The sequence below is a fragment of the Ixodes scapularis genome, unplaced genomic scaffold, assembly GCF_016920785.2.
Source record: "Ixodes scapularis isolate PalLabHiFi unplaced genomic scaffold, ASM1692078v2 PGA_scaffold3__209_contigs__length_174095766, whole genome shotgun sequence".
Lineage (NCBI taxonomy): Eukaryota > Metazoa > Arthropoda > Arachnida > Ixodida > Ixodidae > Ixodes > Ixodes scapularis.
The window spans coordinates 43,880,112-43,901,950 of record NW_024609868.1 but is presented as its reverse complement, the minus strand read 5'-3'; the positions used below and the strand labels follow the sequence as shown (position 1 = coordinate 43,901,950).

The window sequence follows — 21,839 nt, the reverse complement described above, 5'->3', positions numbered from 1 at the left end:
TGTCTTCCAGAGGAGAAAGGGACAAGAAAAAAAGAAAGGGCCTCAAGCGCCCTACCCCAAAGGTGTGTCGGAGGCGCTGGTGGGGAAGGAGAGAGTCTGCAGAAACCGTGGAAAGGGTGAAAACGCGCTGTGCAGAGAAAGCTCTTTCTTTCGAACGTCGCGCGGAAAGGACCCACGTCTTCGTTGAGACCTCCGAGCCATGTGGACAATGCCCAGGACAACATCAGTCCCCGTGGTCCTTCTGCTATGGTCTGTGGTCCTGGTATGCGAGTGCAGGGCGGAACTCGAAATCCGGAAGCCCGAGAACATGTCCGAGATGGAGCTCGCCCGGAGGATGTGGAAGGAGCAAGAGGACAGTCTCAAGGGGAGCCTGGAGTCCTTCTTCAGGACGCTCTTTCCGACCCTTGTGCGCTTGGGCTCCGAGGCGGAGATTTCGGCGGAGTGTCAGGCGGCCTACTTCAAGATGTTCGTTGCTGTCCGGCAGCTCAAGAGCTGGGCGTTGCGGAGTGAGTACCCATTTGAGGTTCCTGTCTTGTCGTTGTTGCCGTTGTTCGGATCACGCGACTCTGCGTACGAGGTCGTGTAGCTTTACTTTAAAGGTTCTCGAGGACTGTCCGTCTAGTTTTTAATTCAAAGATATTTTGCGAATCTGTTTTTTAGGTGAAAAATACGCCCCAAACAAATATAAAAATAGCTTGAACGTTGCTTTAGCAGATGTTGAAAAAATAGGGACTCCAACTAAACAAATAGCACTTAACGTTCTATATTCGAACCTGCCCCCTGAGGATTTCGAGCTAATTCATTCTTATGCAACAAGATTGTTGGTCGCGTGTTGGTGAAAACACGAAGCTGTTTAGTGAGGGCCTGAAAGAACGTGCCTGGAGTCGCGGGAACGCTAGGACCCGCTTGTTTAGTTGTACTCTAGACAAATACTTGACTAGGGTTTAGGTTTCTTATGGCGCAAGTGCGGGCAACAGCAAAGAAGCACCATGGTTTCAAATGAGTTTGATGATCATGTATGGCGTTACGATTGGTCGCTCAAAACCGCGCAAAGAACGTGATTTTATTTTATTTCTTTTCGACTAGAGCGAAGACTGCTAGCGAGCACCACTTTTTGGACTCCTTGTGATCCGCTAGCATACAAATTAATCGCTAGATAAGGGCACGTGCTCGCGTCACTAATTTTGGGAACGTCGTACGCCAAGTGTTTACGTAGCCGAGTATAATATGTGATTTACCTACACAAACGCAGAAGGGAAAGAAGATGGTACAGTTCCGTTTTGATGCTCACGGAGCCTTTTCAGTCAAGGTGGCGATGCAGGCGAGTTGATTCAGTCGTGCAAAAAGCACTAGTCCTCACCTCACCCTACGATAAACTAAAGGCCAAAGCAACGGGCTGCCAAGTCCAATCACGGGCCAGTTAGGAACCACATGTAATTCCGGTTTGCGTATATCTGAGACTCGCCCACTGATACGCACGTCGGGGCAATACACCACCTGGTTTCTAACTGGTTCGTGGTTGGATCTAACAGCCTGTAACTTTGACCTTTAGTTCACCGTAGAATTTGACGAGGTATAGACCTTTTTCGGTCCTTGTACATTGCGCTGTTTCACTAATATCTGAGCGCCTTGAGGCTGATGAGAAAGGTAGCGCTGATATTGGGACTAAATAAACGTGAACTAATCTTATCGTCAACCTAATGAAGACATTACGCAGTAACTGCAATTGAAATATACTATGAATTACTCGAGAAAATGTAGCTAACCAAGTTACAGTAACTGAAACCTCGCTGTAACCTACTAATTTAGTTATTGAAACGGTACCTAATTACAGAAACTTATTGAATACATATTGGTTCGCTGTAGTTTACGGTTTTCCTACTGCGGTGAGCCCCTCTCCTTGTCCACTAATTTTCCGAACGCCTCCGACTCAAAGCTTTGAGGGCACACTTTGAGCTTTTATGCAAGCAACGATACCTCGACTGGTGTGTGATAATGCAGGTTATGAGGAAAGAAAATAACTGGAAAAGGCCATATTGTCGCTTTGTTGTTCTTGCTGGTCGGTTGTCGCACATTACAAGCAAACAGTGCGACTCTTAGAAGGGTCACGCTCCGACACTTTTACGGACATCGAGACGATACATCTGTTTCAGAGGAGGAGGAAGACACACGGTGATGATATCCCTTCATAAACCTTGAGCTTTAAAGGGGCCCTGCAACAACTTTTTGACTGGTTTTTAATTTGCACCGAACCTGAGCGCACTGAACGTAGTAACTTAAAGAAACTTTTCTTTTCTCAAATTTCGCTTTATTTTAAAAGTTATAGGCAAATTAGAATTACAAAAACAAGCAAAAAAATAACCTGCTTCATGACGTCGTAGGACCTGGCTTGAGTGGCCGTGAACTAGAGGAGGATTAGTGAGCTCATCAAGCGCTCAGGGCTGCCGCACTCCGTGTCGACGGCTCGAGAGGGCGCCACTAAAGCACGTGTTGGATAGGCTGTATTAAGCGGGCGGCCAGGGCGGCTCGCATTGCATTTGCTGCAAGATTAAAGACTAATTCGGCATAACACTTAATTGGCCACAAACGACAGTGAACACGGGGTAAAGATCAGTTCAGAACGGGAGTCACTTCGCGCTGCCATACCGCCAAATCGCCAAATCGCCAGCCAAGCCAGCGCCGAAAGCCTTCGGAACGCTCGAACCGGTCGGATCCTCAAGCCGGTATACGACCGCAGCGCCGCCGCGTACATCCGGGACCTTTCTACGCTTGCCCTTCGCCGGTGCCTCATCCCACTAGCTCTTTCTAGGATGCGCCGTTTTTTCCGCCGCTTGGTGGCGGGTTTGTCGACGGGTCATTTCTTGTTTCCGTACTTTATAAACATTGAACAACAAAACATTGAACAACACCTACTTTTATACATAATTGAAACGGTTCGCGACACTTATATTATGCATCTCGACTAAAAAAGAAGCTTTTAGCGGCTCTGACCGGTAGTAAGCTCAGGACCAAAGACGTCACATATTGCGCGCTTTCGGCAGCGCGAGTCGCCCTCGTAGGTGGAGGAGGTTTCCGCGTCGACCGCTTAAAATATGACTCACTGATTTTTAGTTACTCTCTCCGTGCCCGCTGGCTTGCCCAAACCCCAAGAGACGTGGAAACCGCAAAAAAGGTAGACGCTTAAATATAGCGCGAGACACATGCACGAAAAATCCATCCGATCCGACGTCCGATCCGGCAGTACGACTGCCTGATCCGAATAATTTGGTCGCTTCAGACGTGGGATCGGCAATCCGGCGTGCGTCCAACGCGCCAGATAGTTTCGTACGGCGGACGGATTGTCGGATGCGTCCAGCCAATGACAGCACAGCTAGCGCGAACGTCATGATGACGTACTGGGTCTGTCGGGACGAGCAAGAAAACGGGACGGGCGACGGAAAGCCGGATGCGTGGAACCCGCTGGCCCATTCGAGAAAGATGGCCTCGGCAAAGAATGCACGCGCTAACGAGAACGAGCTTCTAACTTCGCTCGTGTGAGCTAAACCGTCAATCTGGGACCATAGATCTGTGAGCGCGGACCTCCGCTGGAGTGCTTGGATCTCCTGGGCGCAGCCGAACGGATCGTCGTGTCGCATGCAAGGTCGGAAGCCCTGTCGCGTGCGGCGATTCGGAGCGGCGTTCGGACTGTCGGATCGGACGTCGGATCGGACGATTCTGCCGTCCATGTGTCTCGCGCTTATGATTGCAGGGCCCCTTTAATTAAGGCGCTTCACGCTGGCAAGTCGCAGCTGTCGCGCGACAACTTTTGTCGCAAAAGCGGCAGTCGCAAGTCTCGGAAGCGACCGATTTGGAGCAGTCGCTGCCAGACCGATTTTAGCGATCGGCCGCGGAGTCGTGTGGCGGCTGAACCAATCAGCGGCGCCTAGGCAGTGACGTGAAATGCGCCTCGCGTTCGTTTACATCAAGAACGCCGAACTACTGATGGAGAAGCGACCAACATGTCCGTCCAACACTTCGGTTTTCGCGGTAGTTTCCGTAGACATGGAGCCACGGAGTTCTCTGCGGCGGCTCTGGTCAGCGCTATTAAGGCCACGGTCCCACTGAATGTGGCAGTTTAGGTACTTTTCGGCAGGCCATTACTCATCTCCTTTTCAATACTGTTTTTTGGGATTGATGTCATTTGAAAGGCAATGCAATCCTCTTTCATTTGATATTATGTATGTGTTGGTTTTTACTGTTCATGCCCATTTGTAGCGTTGCGAATATGATGGCGCGGACCCTCACTTGCTCTGCTAGTTCATGTTTTATGAACGATCCATTAAAGATAGCACGGTTCCAATATAGCAGTTTTGTTAAGATGACGTCGGACCAGAATCTAACGATCCACTTTTTTTATATTTGCACTACTTTGTTTTTTTCATCCCTCCAAATATTGCCCTAAAATTGACATTTTTTCGCACAAATATGTTTTTAATGGCAAGAGCTAGGGCAATGAAATTAGCTACAGATGTAGTGCTTATAATTGGTAATATGCAGAAAAAAATATAATGTTGTGTACATTTTTTTTGTTTAGATATTTTATATCAAACGTAGCACTTTTTTGTACTTCGTGTCATGGTAGTTCAAATGCCGCTGAAGAAATAATTAAACTATAATAAAATCTTTTATAACATTTAGAGCTACAATGGTTGCCCAAGAGGTGGACGATGGCTTTTTTTCATTTTCAAAGTCATAACGCTCCAGGAGCCCTTCAAACTTACCTGTTTTTGACGCATATCTGTTTTGGACATCAAACAGATTTATTGGCATTTAATAACATTTATAGTTTGGAATAGATATACATTGCGATGTATTAAATTTTCACAATGATATTGCTTTGGTTTCTTAATAGGTGTAGAGCTTAGCTAATTTTAAAATCAATTAAAAACTGTTTGGGTGTTTTGTTGCGCTACCTGGCGGATGGCAGACAAACTGCTGATTTCTAATGTTCAAAAAATTTCCGAGGGCGGCGTTGGCGTCTGTATCATCATCAATCTCCGTGTCTTTTTACCCTCACATTTAAAAAATATATTGGAAGATTTACTATCGATAACTGAATGGTTTAAGTACTGGGTTAGGCTAATCAATCTAAGACCAATATTTACACAAGCGTAGCGTGATATAATGTGTTCATTATTCGATATGATTGAAATCAATAAACAATGAAGACGAAGAGGAAAAGAATACACCCGAGTTCACTTTATGCCTAGAGCCACTAAATGAGCTTTAAAGTATCGGCACTCCGTTCCCCAAAATTGTTTTGGGCGCCGCCATTTTGGGTCTTGCTCAGAGCAAACGCAACTGCCGATCATCGTGATCTAAAAGTACGACTTCCTCAGCATTAGATGCGGTGCTAGGAAGCTGATGCAATATTGCAATGCTCTGTCGCGGGTTGTTTAAACATTTGTGAGGGAGGGAAAAGCGTTGCCTGTGATTTTAGATAAAGCTTCATATAACTGGCAACCATGATTTTAAGCCACAGTATGGCCAAGTGTCGTTACTCTGAACCGTAGCTAATTTACTGGCACAAGCGGGAACAATGAAGAAAAGGCAGGTGTCAAAAGGTAGTGGCTTGTGGAATCCACGGGGCTTACGATATGGCCCCTCCAGGTATTACTGGGCGGAGCACTTCATGTGCCCTTTGCTTAGGGTGGGGCACGACATCTGGCCATTTTGTCCCCCTCTTTTATTTTTATTTTTTGTTCAGAAGCGCGTGAAAAAGCGTGTCCCTACACGCGCTCGTGGCGCTGATTGTGCTATGGCGACATTTTGTTTTCGTCGATTTCTTTGTATTTTCCCCGTGAGCGCGTGCTGTTGCCATCGGGTACTACAGAGGGTGGCATCACCCTAAACAGAAGGACATTGAGGCACCCTAGGTATTACAAGCCTCTTGAACAAGAGTACGAATAGTGTTATTAAATAAGCTACGCTTCAGAGTAGCCACGCTTGGCCTTAGTATGGCTTAAAATTATGGTTGCCAGTTATTTGAAGCTTTATCTGATATCACAAGAAACGCTTTTCCGTCCCCCACTTTAAGCAGTTTGCGACAAAGCAAAGCAACATTACATGAGCTTCCTAACACCGAATCTAATGCTGACGATGTCGCACTTTTGAATCATGACGATCGGCAGTTGCGCCTGCTCTGCACAAGCACCAAAATGGCGGCGTTCACAGCACTGTCGGGGAAGAGAGTGCCGATACTCATTTATTGGCTCTAGTTGCCGCGAAACTCCTTTTCCCTGACTGAAACTGAAAGTAAATATGAATAATACACCATCATTATAGCTTATTTAGTTATAACAAAATACACATAATGCGAGGAGGAAGCGGGCGGGTAGGTGAAACGCGGGTTTTATACGGGACCGTTCTAACCGTCTCAAAAGAGAGAACGCACGAGCTTGCGCTGGTTTAGAAAAAAAGGCATTCAAAGAAAAGAGGCGGCACACTGTGTTCTTTGTTATTATGCGTCTGATTGCAAATTGTTGTGTGTATGTTTATTCAGCCGGAAGTTAGTCTGCCTTAGTGGGCGTCTTGTGTCTCAGCTGTAGATGAGCAATTTAGCCAGTGCGGTACAACCGAAAACCTGGGGTCTTCAACGTGCGCCACGCAGTAGTGATGCACGACCGCACGCCGGTACCATGCTCTTCCAGATCGAAACGGGCAGGGGCGGGGTGAGTTTTGCAGCGCGAGCTTTCGCTCCCAGTGCTCCGAGCTGGTGTGCGCTAGACCATGCACTTGGCAACCAACCCCCCCCCCCCCCCCCCCCCCCCCTTGTGCGTCCATATACAGGTATAAGTATTTGAAGATCGACAATGGACGTCGATCGTCTCGAGGTAATGTAACGTAATAACATTATATATATTATAAACTGGTTGAAGGACTGAACGACTTAATTTTTCAATTCTTGGATTGTAATGTGGCGGTAGCCTATTGTACTTACTGTTGATGAAGAGCAATATGAGGTGACGAGGTAATGATTAAATGATGAGGCTCTATAAGGACGACGACATTAATGGGTGTTGAACCACAACGTACAGTGCCAGACTTGTTTCAAGTATCGTGTACCCAAAGACTTTCTTCACCCGCAACAGTATATGGTACAATCAATGAGGATGTTGCTTTACAACTGTACGTAGAACAGGAAAACTGCACTGCGCAGAAGCGCGGCTTATTCGTTAATATGAGGGACGGATTTCTAGCAGCATTCCCTGATTGACTACTTGGAACAAATGGCCTCGTTGACGTAAAGTGTCCCCGTTCCAAAAGATTCTTGAAGCATACTTAAATCGCAAAGGAGTATGAGGCGAAAAATAAGAAAAAGGAGTCTGGTGTGAAAAGTCCAGATCACCACCGTAGCTTCTACTATCAAATACCATAGCAGTTACACAATACACAAAGAAAGGTTTGTGGTTTCGTTATATTTACACTTAAGGGCATTGATATCCAACCTATTCAGAGAGATGACACCTCCTGGTCAACCAACATAGAGCCTTTTCTACTCAATTTTTACATGGAAGGCCAGACTTCCGCTGAAATTCCTCACGTAGGCGAGTTGTCCGACCGAATAAACTGCCATTACTCCCGATGTGGGTACCTCTCGATCTTTGTTCGTAAGCGATAGTATCATGAGATCGAGGGGTGTGGCTATTCTTCCGCCGAATATTGCTTCGGCGGGTTTTTTTCCGTGTAAGATGAGACCGACGCATGCTGCCGGAACAAGAACCTGGCGATTCTTCACTGAACTGCTTCTTCCGTAAGCTTCAAAAGGGATTTTTTTTTCGTTTGCACACCATCTGTTCTGCTTGCCCGTTAGTTGCAGGATGGTATGGTGCACTAATGTGATGCCTGATGCCGTTTTTGTTTTTCTTCAAAAACTTGTTTATTTTATTTGAAGCAAGATTTGGCGCGTTATCAGAGAAAAGTAGTTTCGGTAGGGCAAACGTAGGTAAAAGAGACCGTAGAACGTCAATGATGTGTTTGGACGTCGTGGCAGACATCGTGTAAACTTTCAGCCACTTAGAGTACGCATCGTACATGACTCCGCAGATGTGGATACGTTTCGCCACCCACCGACTGAATAGTGGATCGTTTTCAGTTACTGTTCGAGTTTTTCCACAAAGTTAGCCCAGGTGCAAGGACTTTTGTCGAAAGCGGTAAGTGTTCGAAACGTCGACAACGCCGGTAGCCACGTGTTGTGCTTGAAACTGGACACTTACCAATCGCTGAGAAGAAACTTGCTTGTTCGTCTGCCATGAGTCGTCCGATATCCGGTCATCACCACAACACCATCTCCCGACAAAACTGGTCTTCATTGTCCGCATGTCCATGGTTAGCAATCACGTCAACTTATAAATTCCCGAACGCTCATAACTTGCCGTCGCTAAACGCCGTTCATTCATAGCGTCTTCATTGCAAATAAACGTCTTCCTATTTCTTCTGATGGTTTCCCTAAGCTGTACTTACAACATAATGTGTGTCGGTACTTCCGAAAATATTGCAACGGCGTTTGTTTTCCGGGAACTATAATGTAACAACCTTTACAGCATCTTCCGGACCCCGTGAAACACAATATTTCGTGACGTTATTTTAGTCGTCATTAAAATGGTGAGGTAAGTACCGTAACTCGCGAAGCAGTTTACTCGACGTCCGCTTCCACTGGTTGAGTCTACTGAGCGTGCATTCCTGCAGAGGAAAGTTTCATTCATAGAATATTGACACGTCAATCAACATTTGATTCCTTCTTGGTAAGATTTATTGCGAAAGCACGTTACAACCGCCGACCGCATCTCCCTATATCAGACAACAATTTATACCCAGCCTGACATTCTAGCATACATCCGTTTGCTGGGCCACGCTACTTGAGCTAGCTGAGCACAGCTGGCAGCGGCGCGAGCAAGGCCACGAGGGGAACGTGATGGTGCTCGAGCCATCCCACCCTGAACCAATGTTTCGGCCACCCCACTAAAGCCCCTTGATAAAAGCGTTTTTTACAAGTACCGCCAACCATTGTTGTGGAAGCGCACGAGACACGTGCCATGAGCGCGTGCTCCGCCGCCATTCGCTTCCAAGGCCCGCTCATTTCAGTGCTGCGCCGCCATTTGCTTCCAAGGGCCGCTCGAGACATGGGCCTCGTGCACTTGCGCATTTGACGCTACTTGCAAGACGAACGCAAACACATCGAGGGGCTTTACACCCCACGGGTGCGTGTCGCCATCTATTGGTTGAACTAACGCCTTGTTCAAGATGGCTGCCGTGGGACCGCAGCCTTAAAGCCGGGGTCACACTGCTACTACTTCATACAAAAGACAGTCTGCAAACACGAGTCACCGCAATATCCGTGGTTCGAATGCCGCGTGCCCAAGTGTCTTCTTGAAGTCATTGCCACGCGGCACTCGAAGCCCGGATCTCGCGGCGACTCGTGATTGTATCTGTTTGCGGACAATCTTTTGCATTATGTGTAAGCAGTGTGATCTCTGCTTTAAGTATCCCGATTTGAACGAGCGCCCGAAAAAGAACGCGGCTTGGAAGTAAATCTGTGCTACCTTTGTCTTGGTACGCACTGCGACGCGATAGTTCGAGCGAGTGCACACCGATGTAGCGATCGTGCTTCTTTGTACAGTTCAGAAAAACCGAGGCCAATATAACAAGCCTTTTTTTCCTTTGTTTTTTTATCATCTGGGAACGACGTTGCGTGTGTGGCTGTGTAACAACGAAAATGGGAAAGAAGCGAAACGCCAACATGAGCTTTGACGGGGAAAACGGACTCGACGGTGGTTCCCGATAGCTTCCGAGAAGCGACTCGCCGGTGGCGCCCAAAAGCCCCTTCATGTTTCAAAAGTAGCGCAAAGTGCTCGATGCACGAGGCACGTGCAACGTGCAGTCCTTGGGAAGATCATGGCGGCACAGTGCAGCACTGAGCTGGATTTCAAACGCCATGTTCTTCCCGGAAGTAGCGCGAGGCACGTGTCTCGAGCATTTCCACAACAATGAATGGCGCCACTTTTTCCAAGATAGTGGGGCTTTAGTAGCGCCATGGATGCAGAGCCACCGAAATCTCTGTGGTGGCTCTGATCTGCTCTGATCAGAGTATTCCCCAGCAAATCCGTGGCTTATGACTCGACAGGTCCGCAGAAGCTCGAGTGAGTGCACCGCGTAGCAATTGTGCTTTCACTCTACGGTTTCGAAGGTCCCAGGCCGATACCACAAGTCGTTCTTTTGTAGCGAGAACACGTAAAATTATAAATGATTCCACTCTGTGAAGGTGAGTGACTAGCGAAGCTGTTTAGCACTCGACACAGACCCGCCTTGAGGAGCCGCAAGAAACTAGACACGCGCGACGGGAACGCCACCCCGGGAGAGCGGAAGGAAAGGAAACTAGGCACACAAGCGGCTTGGAACGACGACAAAGAGAGGGCGGTGCGAGCGTAGACATGGCCGACGCGGGTCACACAGCGGGAAATCTTTGAAAAACCTTCATTATGTACTTGAGAGTCTACTGATCTTGAAAATGGTGCCTATTAATAACTAATCTACTGAAAATACATATCCAAGTGATGAGACGTATAGACTTTTGCATAAGATGAAGCGATTTCGCATCAAATTCCGGACCTGAGTTTTTTTTTTTTTTTTGACGCACACGGAAAGTCTACGGAACCCTAGCCATAAACAGCTTCGTTGTAAAACAAGATTTGGAAAGCAGCGAGACGCGAAACCATAGTGGGAAAGAAGGAATCGATTGCAGCTCGCGAGAGTTTCCGATTAGCGACAGCGGCTCGCCGATCTCCCGCAGTCTGAACGTCCGTTGTCGCTTCGCAGACTGTTTGTTGCTTGTCGCCAGTGGGAATGCGCTTTTAAAGGAATTCTTTTATAGGGGGCCCCTACGCTTTGGGTCACACAAGCAGCTTGGGGTCAGTGCGCGTGCACAGTGCGAGGCCCCTAGCTGCTCGGAGGGACCCAAAGTGTTGGGGCCCCTTATTCTAAGACTCTTTATTTTATTTACGTGCGGCTTGGGTACGCACAAGTTGAGCTCACTAAACGCGGGGCTGATTCACGTCAAATTTGTTTCTTGGGTGGCAATGAGAAATCGTTGTCTCTCCGTCGGCCGACACGACGTGCACGTAAAATAATCCTCGCTAAGAGCCGTACCGCGATGGCGCCGTCTTGTCGCACGTTTCCATGCCGCCCGCGCATTGAAAGTGGTCTTCAGGCGCCAACTAACAACGATACAAGAGCCGGCCCGTCATATCGTCGGATGTCGCGATCTTCGCGATTGGTTGTAAACGTTTTGGGGTGAAAAGAAAACAGGGACTGTCGCTGTCGTCGCAGCGTCCCAACGTGCTGCTGCAGAAAGTTCTGTGGACTGAGACCGAGCTACGGCAGAACAGGCGTCCTGCTTCCAGCACCTCTGCAGTGGCGGCGCCGGGATCGCTGCCGGCGAGAGCACGACGCTTCTATAACTTCGTCAGGCCGAAATCGAGGGGCCACATTTGAGGACGCGGTAAACAAACCAGTCGGAGACGCGCTCCAGATACCGTACTAATACTACCTGTTCTGGTGACAATCGTACCGCAGAAAGGTTAAAAATAGACGAAGCTTTTTTTTTTTTGTTTACTTACCATATACGCTTTATTCATAGGCGCGTATCATTAACGGTAAAGTTTCGCAGATAGGGCGAATTTATTTACATTTAAGAATGAATACGTCAACAGTTACAATGCGTTCAATAAACGACCCTATAAGATGGTACAACAACTTGTCTAAAGCTCGGTAACCACAGGGGCGTTTGGTTACGGTTTCTTACGTTACGTGAGCAGTCACTGGGACATTCGTGTTTTGTATGTCGCGTGCAAAGTTTCTCGTTCCACCGATCGCCACGAATTGATTCGAAGCACGGATGTACCGTGGTGACTCGCGGCGTAAGCGGTCGTAACGTAACATAACGTAACGTAACGTAACGTAGCGTAAATTAAGCAAATGTCCCTACGTGAACTGCTTACGACTTATAAAATTTCTACAAGTTCTGATACGTTCGCTATGCTGGGGACGTAACTTTCTGTGGCATTTGGAAAGTGTAAGACTGCGCGTGCGAAGCATTTTATTGGCGCCCAAGGTGCGCGAGCTCACGTGCATCCAGAGCTTTATTTTTATTGGCGACGTGTGCGGTCAAAAGCGTCGGTGTGGTCGGCCATCTACGATTGGCCAAACGCTTACTATGACGTCATGAGTAGCACGAATTGAACTTTCATAATTGGAAATAAGAGGAATGCCAAAATTGTCAACTTTGACGGTGTTGGTTTAAGAACGCAAAAACTTAAAGGCTTCCACCGTGTTTCTGTTTTTTTTTCCTTACAAACACCATTAAAATTGTCGACGGCAATCGTTAATTTTTGTCGGGGCGTCAGAGATAAGAACCATAAGAAGGAGCCACTGAAACAGTTCGTCGTCAATAGCCACATAACGTTTTCCCCAACCATAAACAAATCACGTAAGAATTATCTTTATAGGGTAATTATTTGTTGTTCTATTATCAACAAATGTCAAGCGTAACTACGGCGTTATTTAAAGGATCACTGCGAAAGGACGAAGAAACCCAAATGCTGCTTCGAAGGGCGAAGTGTCAAACACGAGCGTTCAGTGACGGCGTTGGTCTGAAGCGTCGGATAACGACGACATAAAATTCTAGAGTACAGGCTAAATAGGTGCACGTGGCCATTTCTGATCCCTCCAAGCGCGTGATTCTCACCAATTTTCTGATCGAACACCCGTAAATTGGTGGGGTATTCACATCTTCATAGCTGGATGGTAATTCCAACAATTAGGAAGATCGCGCATGGTTGTTGCACGCGCTTGTCGTTTCGGTTCTCGATTGGTTCAAACCAACGACGTTATCACCGAAAAAAGAAAATCTGCTAAAAAATCGGAACTCCCTTCAACTATTACGTTCAAAGTATATCGGATCTCTCCTTTATTATATTTTTAACGCGTGCCTTGACTCCCACACACTACTCCAAGCGAATGCGATGCAAATTAATAAAATGGTCAGGAGCGCTTTGCAGGGCCCCTGCGCCGCGATCGCAAGCTCTCTGCCTTTGATAGCCCTTCGTCACACGCGTACCCTAAGCTTGGCCGAAGGCAACGAGCCCGTGCCGGAGGCGGAGCATTCTGGGCTGCACACGTCGACAACATCCTCTTCGTCGGCTAAACAAAACAGATGTTTGTTCCACACCGAGCCAGCTTTGGGAATATCAGCTTTTTTGCAAAGCTGTTCACGAAAACGTTTTCTGGCATTTTCGAAGAAGTGAAGACCGCTCGAGCGCAGCTATGATCGGTGCTCAATGTGCACATGGGTGCCCATAATTATGGCTTGAATGCCAAAGTAAAAGGTATAGACGCTTTCAGCGCGCGCCAAATTCAGCCGCCATAGCCGACCTTCTCTTGTCTTACCGAGATGTCGAGCAACTGAAGCGGGCGTTGACGAGTCTCCACAAAGGCCTATGCTGGGGAGAAGGACACGGTAGAATCTGAAATGGCAATTACCTGTCCTGCTGTGGTAATGATGAAGTGGATCGAACGGAATAAGAGGAAACAAAAACTGAAGGTCGGTTATGGCGGCGCCCATGCACAGCTGCCTGAAAGCGTCTATACGTTTTCGACAGTGCAGCCAAGACAAAATAAGCGCGAGCAAATCCGCGCTCCTTTTTTTGAGGCGCGCCCTTCTAGCGCGAGTGCTCTTCCCATGAAAGCCCGCTTCAAAGCTCGTGCCCGTAGCCTTCACCGGTACTCGTTCTACAAAGCTCTTTCCGTGCAACGCAGACCTCACCAGGGGAGGGTGAACTTCACGACGGAGGACGGGTGCAATGCCGCGAAGCCAACTTGCGGCCACCATCCTCCTTCCGAAGTAGTTCGTTCTCTATTTAGTCGACATATAACTCTCAGCACACAATAGGGAGTATTCACTGGCGGCCATATCCGTGTGCGCTGCTGCTGAGCGCGTGCTGACGGCGAGCTTCCGCAATCCTTTTGGAGCTTGCATTTAGCACCATCAAGGTTGCCGGTCTTAGGAGGCTATTAATGTGAGCTCGTTCTGAGCATGCGCTCTAAACAGCACCCACGAATATGGCGTCCAGTGAATACCTCCTGTACGACGAGCAGTTTAAGCTGGATCCCATGGAGCAAAAAAAAAAAAAAAAAAAAAGCGACGAATTTCGCCCGGCTTTGTTGGCTCTGGACGTTATGTCGGAAGAGTGGCTGTTGCGCCACGCGCAAAGCGAACGTGCCGCCGAGCGAAGTTCGTTGGTTCTTCGCCGCATATTTACTCCATGGAGTCCAGCCTTTAGAGTGCATTTCCAGTGTAACGAACAGTTCTAGCCGCAGTTGACTCAGGCGTCAGACGCCCCTTTCGACAAAAACGACAATTACGCCACCTTTCGCATCAGCTCTTATCAAGAGGATCGATAATATTGCGGAAATTAGTGCACAATAGCGCACATATTTTTATTTTTGAGTTTATGCACCTGAGCCAGGCAAGCTTCGAATAAAGCCGTGTTTTTGTAACAGCTTATCGGAAGGCTTAACGCTTGAAGACGCTCCGGAACAAAAAATGACGTAACGGATTTACATACAAATCGACGCCAACGATTCAGCCCACATTTCTTTCTTACATGCGCAGTTTTACACAATATTTTGTCAAGGATAGAGCTTTCGTAGCATTAGACCCTTTCCGGAATTCAGTGCCATCTGGTGACTCAAATGGCAGTTTATCTTTTACTATACTAATGGCGGCTATGAACCTGTGGTCTGCAGTATCTAATGGGGCACCATCACTTAAAGGTCAACGGTAAAGGAGAATGTGCACTTCACTACAATTATTTTCAATCTCTTTTAGTGTCAATGGCAAAACAAATGCAGCCGGTCGGAACGAAGCGCCAACCCACATAGACGCCTTGATAGAGTCCTATACATCAAGAGGCTTTGAAGCCGATTGAGTGCTACTAACAGATTGACCTAGACTGAGTAAGAAATGAACGCTTACGCAGCTCTTGCTTCCAATTCCTGCTTCACGTCGCGCTAACGTCGAGAATGTAAACGCATCGAATCATCTGCTTAGGAGCATCTTCAACTTCTTCCTTCATCTGTAAACAGAAGGCCGCCATTAGTATAGCACATATGCCGTTTGCAGATGATGATGATAGTGATCAAAGTGGCCAGACTGAATTCCGGAAAGGGTCTATTGCGCGAGCGCGCGAAGGAGAGGCATGACGAAGCCACATGTCAGCCTTCGTCACTGTTTAAGTACATCAAGTATGGTTAGAAAACTTCTACTTTACTTGAAGTACATTCTATAAGCATGTGCTTGTACTTATAGTTTTTTTTTCTGGTCCTTTTCGAGGAAAGTACAACTCCCGACTTCAAAGTACATTCCCCAAATTTGATCGTGTTAAATTTGTATCGCAAAGTGACACTTCGTCAACTCTAAAGAAATACGGGGGGGGGGGGGGGGGGGTATTTTACTTTCACCAGAAACGCGAGCAGACGACGCATCGCTCCTTTCGTTCTGGGGGCAGCTTTCCCGTAGCTTTGCCGACTTTCGCTACTCCTCACTCGGTCAGCGCAAGCGAGGAGGTTAAAAATATCAGGAGAGGACAATTAATCATAATGTGACACCTGACCCTGTGGTGCGGAAAAATAAAGAAATTTTCTGGTCGAAGAAAAGGACAACAGAGGAGAACTTCTCAAATCATTAGGACGTTCTCCTTTGTTGTCTTTTTCTTCGACATTAAAGTTCTTTTTTTGTTTTTTCTTCAGCACCATAGTTTTAGGTGTCAAATTACAAATTAATTATCACCGACTCCCCTGCACACTCATTGTTTTTTTGCTTTTTGTTAAGGAGAGGACACTACTTTACGAGAGGATTGCATCCGGAAGCTGCAGGGCCGACGTCGGAAAACGTTTAGCCCCCTTGGTTGCAACAAGCCAGTACAAGCGGCGATAAATTCAGAAGTCGGACTTTTGAATTCGGCGTCATTCCCGAAAGTAATTACTTCGTGGCCACTTGACTTATTTCAATATTAGCCACCCTTTCGGAGAATAAGTAACGCACCTCCTACCCCTGGGGCAATGCATACCAGTTAAAAACATCACTCTACAGGGGAATCAAAGGGCATCCTGAAAGGTTGTGTTAAAATGTACTCGCTACTTTGGAAGCACACTTTATTAATAATACTTTATACTGAGTGAGTACATTGCACTCGGTGTACTTACTACTTTACTTAAGTTCATCACCTCTCATTTACTTTGTACTTTACTGCAAGTACTTTATAGATCTACTTTACCGAACACTGGCTCTCGTAAACTATATATACTTCGTTTCATCATGGGTCCGAGCCCGAGCACAGTTTGAAGCCCCGAACACTTACGACCGCGAGCACATACTAAATGCACAAATCAATGGGCCTTCCTTGTATACGATTGGTTTAGCGAAGATAGAATGCGTACAGAAACATGACGCACACCATGACGTTGCGTTCCTTCTTTGTCGCTGTTTGATTGGTCCCATTGGATCGTAGCGTCGGCCACAACGTAGCACGGAAAGCTCCGTCGCCAACACTCCCCTCACTACTGAACATCCCCGCATTTAGTCTCACACTACAACTGACTACAGCCGAAGCTCTACGGGCCTCCAGGTCCAATCGCGAGCTAGTTAAAAGCCACGCAGTACGCTGCTCCCATCAAGGCCGTGCACTCGCATGTCGGAGTAATATATCACGCGGTTACAAACTGGCCCAACGCGTGTACCCTCGAGAAGTACAGTCATAGGTTGGAAATGCCAGAGAACAGCACGCGCTGAAAAAATGTCGCCTTCGGTTGCTATATCAGTGACGCGAGGCTTTTTTTTTTTTTTCTTCATTTTTCATTCTGACGGCTGAAATGGGCGTCGTGAAGACGTCGTACATTTTACCCAGAACAATGAGGAGGCAATAAGCGGGAGGCCAGCGACACAGGCGTGACGCACGCAGTAACACGCGCGCGCCTGCACGAGCACGATATTTGCGAGGGTTTTGCTACAGCCATCCACCCAGAAGACAAGGCCTGCGCATAACATCATCATTAGTGGCCACAAAGCGTCAGGCGCATTCGTCTTGGCGTCGTGGCGTGCCAGCGGCCGCGCGCGCTCGTTTTGAGGCGCTGCACGGCACGTTGGCGGCGATGCTGACGCAAACTAGGCGGCGCATGCGGGAGTCCACTAGGGATGACGAAATGGGAAGAATGGCGCAGGCCTTGTCTTCTAGAGTCCGGGGTGAAAGTTCGCCACGGTGGAGCAGGAACGGGCTTTTCGCAGGCATGGGCGTCGTCCTCGAAACGCCTAGATGATTTGACGGGAGCCGTTCCGCCGTTCTGATGGATTGCCTATACGCTGTCCCAGGGAGCACTCGCCCGCCCCTCAGTATATATAATAATAATAGTAATAATAAAAAAAGGAGCACGAGTGCGCACTGACACACACTTACATTCAGACCGAAATACGCCGTCATGAAAATGCAAAAAAAAAACAATAATAGAAAAAAATATTGCTGGATTTGGTTTCGGGGGTAGGGGGAGGGGGGGGGGGGGGTGGGACGGCATGAGATCTGCTGCTGCCGCGCTAAATTTTGACGGCACGTCACGCGCGGTACAGATTGACTTCACTTTGAGTCGCTCTCTCTTGAGGTCGTCAAACTTTTTGGAGCAACAGCCCAGAGACAAAAGGCTGGAAGATTGTCACATTAAGTTTAACTGAGAAAAAAAAGGGGGCGTGTACGTTATTTTAAGGAATGCCATTGGAGTGTCGTGAGATGGATTTAGGATAGGAATGGCGGCTTATTTGGATCCTGTGCCTGGCCGAGAAGAACCAATGTGCAGGCAACCTGTCGCTTATCACACTGCTCGTACCTCAGAAAGTCGTCGAACTGCTAACTCTGATATATAATCGGGAGCAGTTGTAAAACGCTTTTGAACGCCCGATACTACCGCTTCGGGCGCGCGCTCCAAAGCGCTCTTCGAAGTGACATCGCGAGTCCCTGCGCAGTAAACGTTAAATGTGCAACATTAGGCGTCGGATATGATTTTTTTCAGTTGTTTCCGATCCTTGCCGGTGAGAGTTTTGAAGGGCAGCATTAGACATCCGCGTCGTTTCTGCAACTCCGGTAATTTTCAAACGCTTTCAGAAACTGTCTTTGTATTTTAATTTTCCGAAGTCACCGTGCCGGACCGGCAGAAACAAAAAAATCATGTTGCAAAAAATAAAAATAAAAAGACAAAACAAACGCTGGTTATGATGTATGTACACACCCTTCGGAGCAGTTAGCACGGCATGCCCAAATGTAAACTCACTGCAAAAAAGAAAAAAAAAAAAAAAGAGAGAGAACTACATTTGCGTCTCGGAAACAAAATGAGTAAGTGAGTGAAAAGACGTTTATTGACACTGGTGAATGGAGGAGTCCACTTATTGGCAAGTTTAGATATGATCTCTCCGACGTATTGCTACGTTTATTTTTCGTTTTATTTAAATCCGCGTTATTTAAAGAGGGAAAACCGCGTCTCGTGAAACCTCAGTCTCGCACGAATCTCGTCCACGAGTGGGGCTTGAGCCAATACCATGAAGGGAAGGAGAAAGGGGGGGGGGGGGGGGGGTGCAGTCTTATAGTCTTCCAGGTGGGCGTGCGCTCACTTCTCGCAGAAACGGGGGCGACACGAGTATTTGAACAAACAGCCCGTGCGAGACGGACGAAGGCCCCCTTCTGTTTGAACAAACCCGTCTTGTGCAGAGGCTAGAGGGCACGCGCGGACGCTGTTTGCTGCGTCACGAGCGACCGACTGAGTCCAGTGCTTTCTCGATCAGTTGTCCCTTCTATCTCCGTTTGACACTCTTTTTTTTCTTTGTTCGTTTCTCTCCACTGATTGTATTTGAAGAGTACGTGTCCTGATTCGGCCACTGCGGGTCGCCGCTTGACCCGCAGATGCGTGCTTCTGGGTGTTCGCCACGATAATCCTTTTTCGCCAAATGCGGTCGTGAGGCCGCGCTGCTCCTTGCCTCGTCGTTATTATTATTATTTTTATTAACTGCTACTGTCAACAAAAGCGCCGCTTTCTCAACAGGAGCGAGCTTTCTATTTTTACAGACGGCTGTTAGAGGGATTTCCCAGCTGCATCATGTACCGGCTAGATAGGACAACGCCTGCGTCTTTCTTTCTCTAAACGTCATCACATCGCAGCGACGCCTCGACGGCGTCAGAGTCGACGCTAGTGCGTCTGCAGTGTATCACAACGAGACTGACTCTAATTCGTCTCTTTTTGGCGTAAGCATGTCTAAAGGAATCGAATGATAAGTGTGTTCGGAAGATACGCGCTTCTGAAATAAAACTTTCAGCGAAGAATGGACTGGAAGATCATCAGGCGGATTTGGTTTCCCGTTAAAATAAATAAATAAATGAACCAACGCGCACTCGCACACACACAGTCACGCATCCTAGACAGAAGACCGAACGATTTGGAAGAACAAACTTATTCCGGCCGCCCGAAAGCGAATGAGATGATGGGCTATGCGCGTTATTGGCAGCGACTTGTGTTCATTCTTGGTTCTCACAACAGACGCAGAAATGGAGCGATGAGAACCACCTGACCCGAGAAGTAAGCAACACGAAATACAAACAACGCCGGCAACCTCTGTCCTTTGTGACTTTTCGATACAAAAACAAAACTCAGTTTGCGGTTTACGAGTTGTTAATGTTTGGAATGCGCTGAATTCTTCCAACTTCGCTATGGCGCAGTGCGTGCGTGCGTGCGTGCGTGCGTGCGTGCGTGCGTGCGTGCGTGCGTGCGTGCGTGCGTGCGTGCGTGCGTGCGTGCGTGCGTGCGTGCGTGTGTGTGTGTGTGCGTGTGTGCGTGTGCGTGTGCGTGTGCGTGTGTGTGTGTGTGTGTGTGTGTGTGTGTGTGTGTGTGTGTGTGAGAGAGAGAGAGAGAGGGGGGGGGGAGGCCCTCCCCCCAGCATAAGCGGTAAACTTTGCTGCTCCTCAGAGCACAATCCAAGTAAAATTCGATGAAGCGCAGATGTGTGGCGCTCTCGCTGACTTTGTCGGGCAACGTACCTCGCTAAATTGACTCCTCGGCAATGACTGATGCGCTCCTCATCTTTTTCTTTTGTGTGTGTCTTTGTACGTATGCACGCGATGCATAGTTTTCGCAGAAATCTTTCGACCGATATTTGGTGAAATATCCGGTATGGGGCGCTAAATCCTCAGTCACGTTTCTCATACTTCATACCAAAGACGGTCTGCCAACACTGTACGAGGCCATTCTTGCATGACGGTCCTCTCATATTGACCATACAAAAAACTGTCGGCAGACATGTTCCAATCATACATATATACAGGGTGTCACAAAAGAAAATTTACACGGTCTTTTTTACCGCAAAAAGAAACTAGGCATCGCCGAACGCTCATTCTCCGCCCAAAGGTAGAGCTAGCGGTCACAACGAGATGTCAAAGTTTCAACCCGATCCGCTAACATAATCAAAAGTTATAAATGATTTTCTGAAAATTTCAATGGGAAAATGGCGACCGACGGAGTTTTCAAACACATGGGGCTCTATGGCACCAGAAACCGAAAACGGGCGAAAATGGGCTCCATTTTCCCATTAAAATTTTCAGAAAATCATTTATAACTTTTGATTAAGTTATCAGATTCGGCTGAAACCTTGGCATCTGGTTGTGACATCTAGCTCTACCTTTGGGCGGAAAATGAGCGTTCGGGGATGCCTAGTTTATTTTTGCGGTAAAAAAGACCGTGTAAATTTTCATTTGTGACACCCTGTATATGCAAATAAATATGTCATCATCCCTGCAACGAACAGCGTGCCTTTTGTGTTACTCGAACGTACGAGCACTGTGATTGCGGCCAATGGCCGTAACCAGGTGTTATTAATATTTCTCTCTTTTTTTTTTCTTTTTTTTCTTGGGGGGGGGGGGGGGGGGAGGGTTGGTGAGGGTGCTGAGATGTCCATGACTTGGAGTACGGAGGGGAGTGGGGGAAGTGTGTGGGGGGCGGGGGGGGGGGGGGGGGAGAGGCTGAAGTTTCTTAACCCCCACCCTGCAGCTACGCCACTGATTGCGGTTTAAATATTTTAGCTGGAAGTGCGTTTCAGAAACTCCGAGGACAGTTCTGAATCAGCCCTTCTTGCTACAGATGATGAAATGGCTGCTTGTCACTGAAATTCTGCCTCAATCGTATCCTTCCAGTATGCGGGGAAACTTTCACCGCTGGGGGGGGGGGGGGGGGGGGGGGGGGATATACAGAATAACAAAAAAAAAAATCAAAGAAAGAAGGAAAGAGCGCAGGGGCTTTTCCACCCTCGCTGCCATATTTCCTGACAGGTGTCGAGAGCGAGGAAATAATGGGCTTCCCTTCAGCAGACAACAACGCGCAAAAGCGACGACAACAACAACACTACACTGGGGTATATTTTGAGATCGCTGTAAAGTTTTTCCTTCTTGTATTTTTTTTTTTTTAATGACGTATCAATATGTTGACTTTTGCGGGTCTCTTTCACCTACTCATGCTTGTGAAATCACACCTAGGCGCTGGCGCTAACTGGTGAACTGAGCATGCTCAAAAGTGTGCGAAAAAAACTGGCTCCTGCGCATTTGGTGCGTGGAGTCCAATTTTCATAATGATGAGTTGTCGATCATTTATCCGCGCGCTTCGTGTCGTCGAACACAAAGTTTCTGTCGAAAGTTCGCGGAGCACGCCGTTTGGACTTCGGCGAC

General features: G+C 47.6%; 1 protein-coding gene across 1 annotated transcript in view; it reads left to right on the top strand.

The window, feature by feature from the left end:
• The first annotated feature begins 208 nt into the window (after window positions 1-208).
• LOC8029676 (nose resistant to fluoxetine protein 6) overlaps window positions 209-21,839 on the top strand; it is a 67,379-nt gene continuing 45,748 nt past the window's right edge. The window contains exon 1 of the mRNA XM_040219270.3: window positions 209-506. Coding sequence (XP_040075204.2) covers window positions 209-506 — 298 coding nt within the window. The remainder of the gene's footprint in view (window positions 507-21,839) is intronic.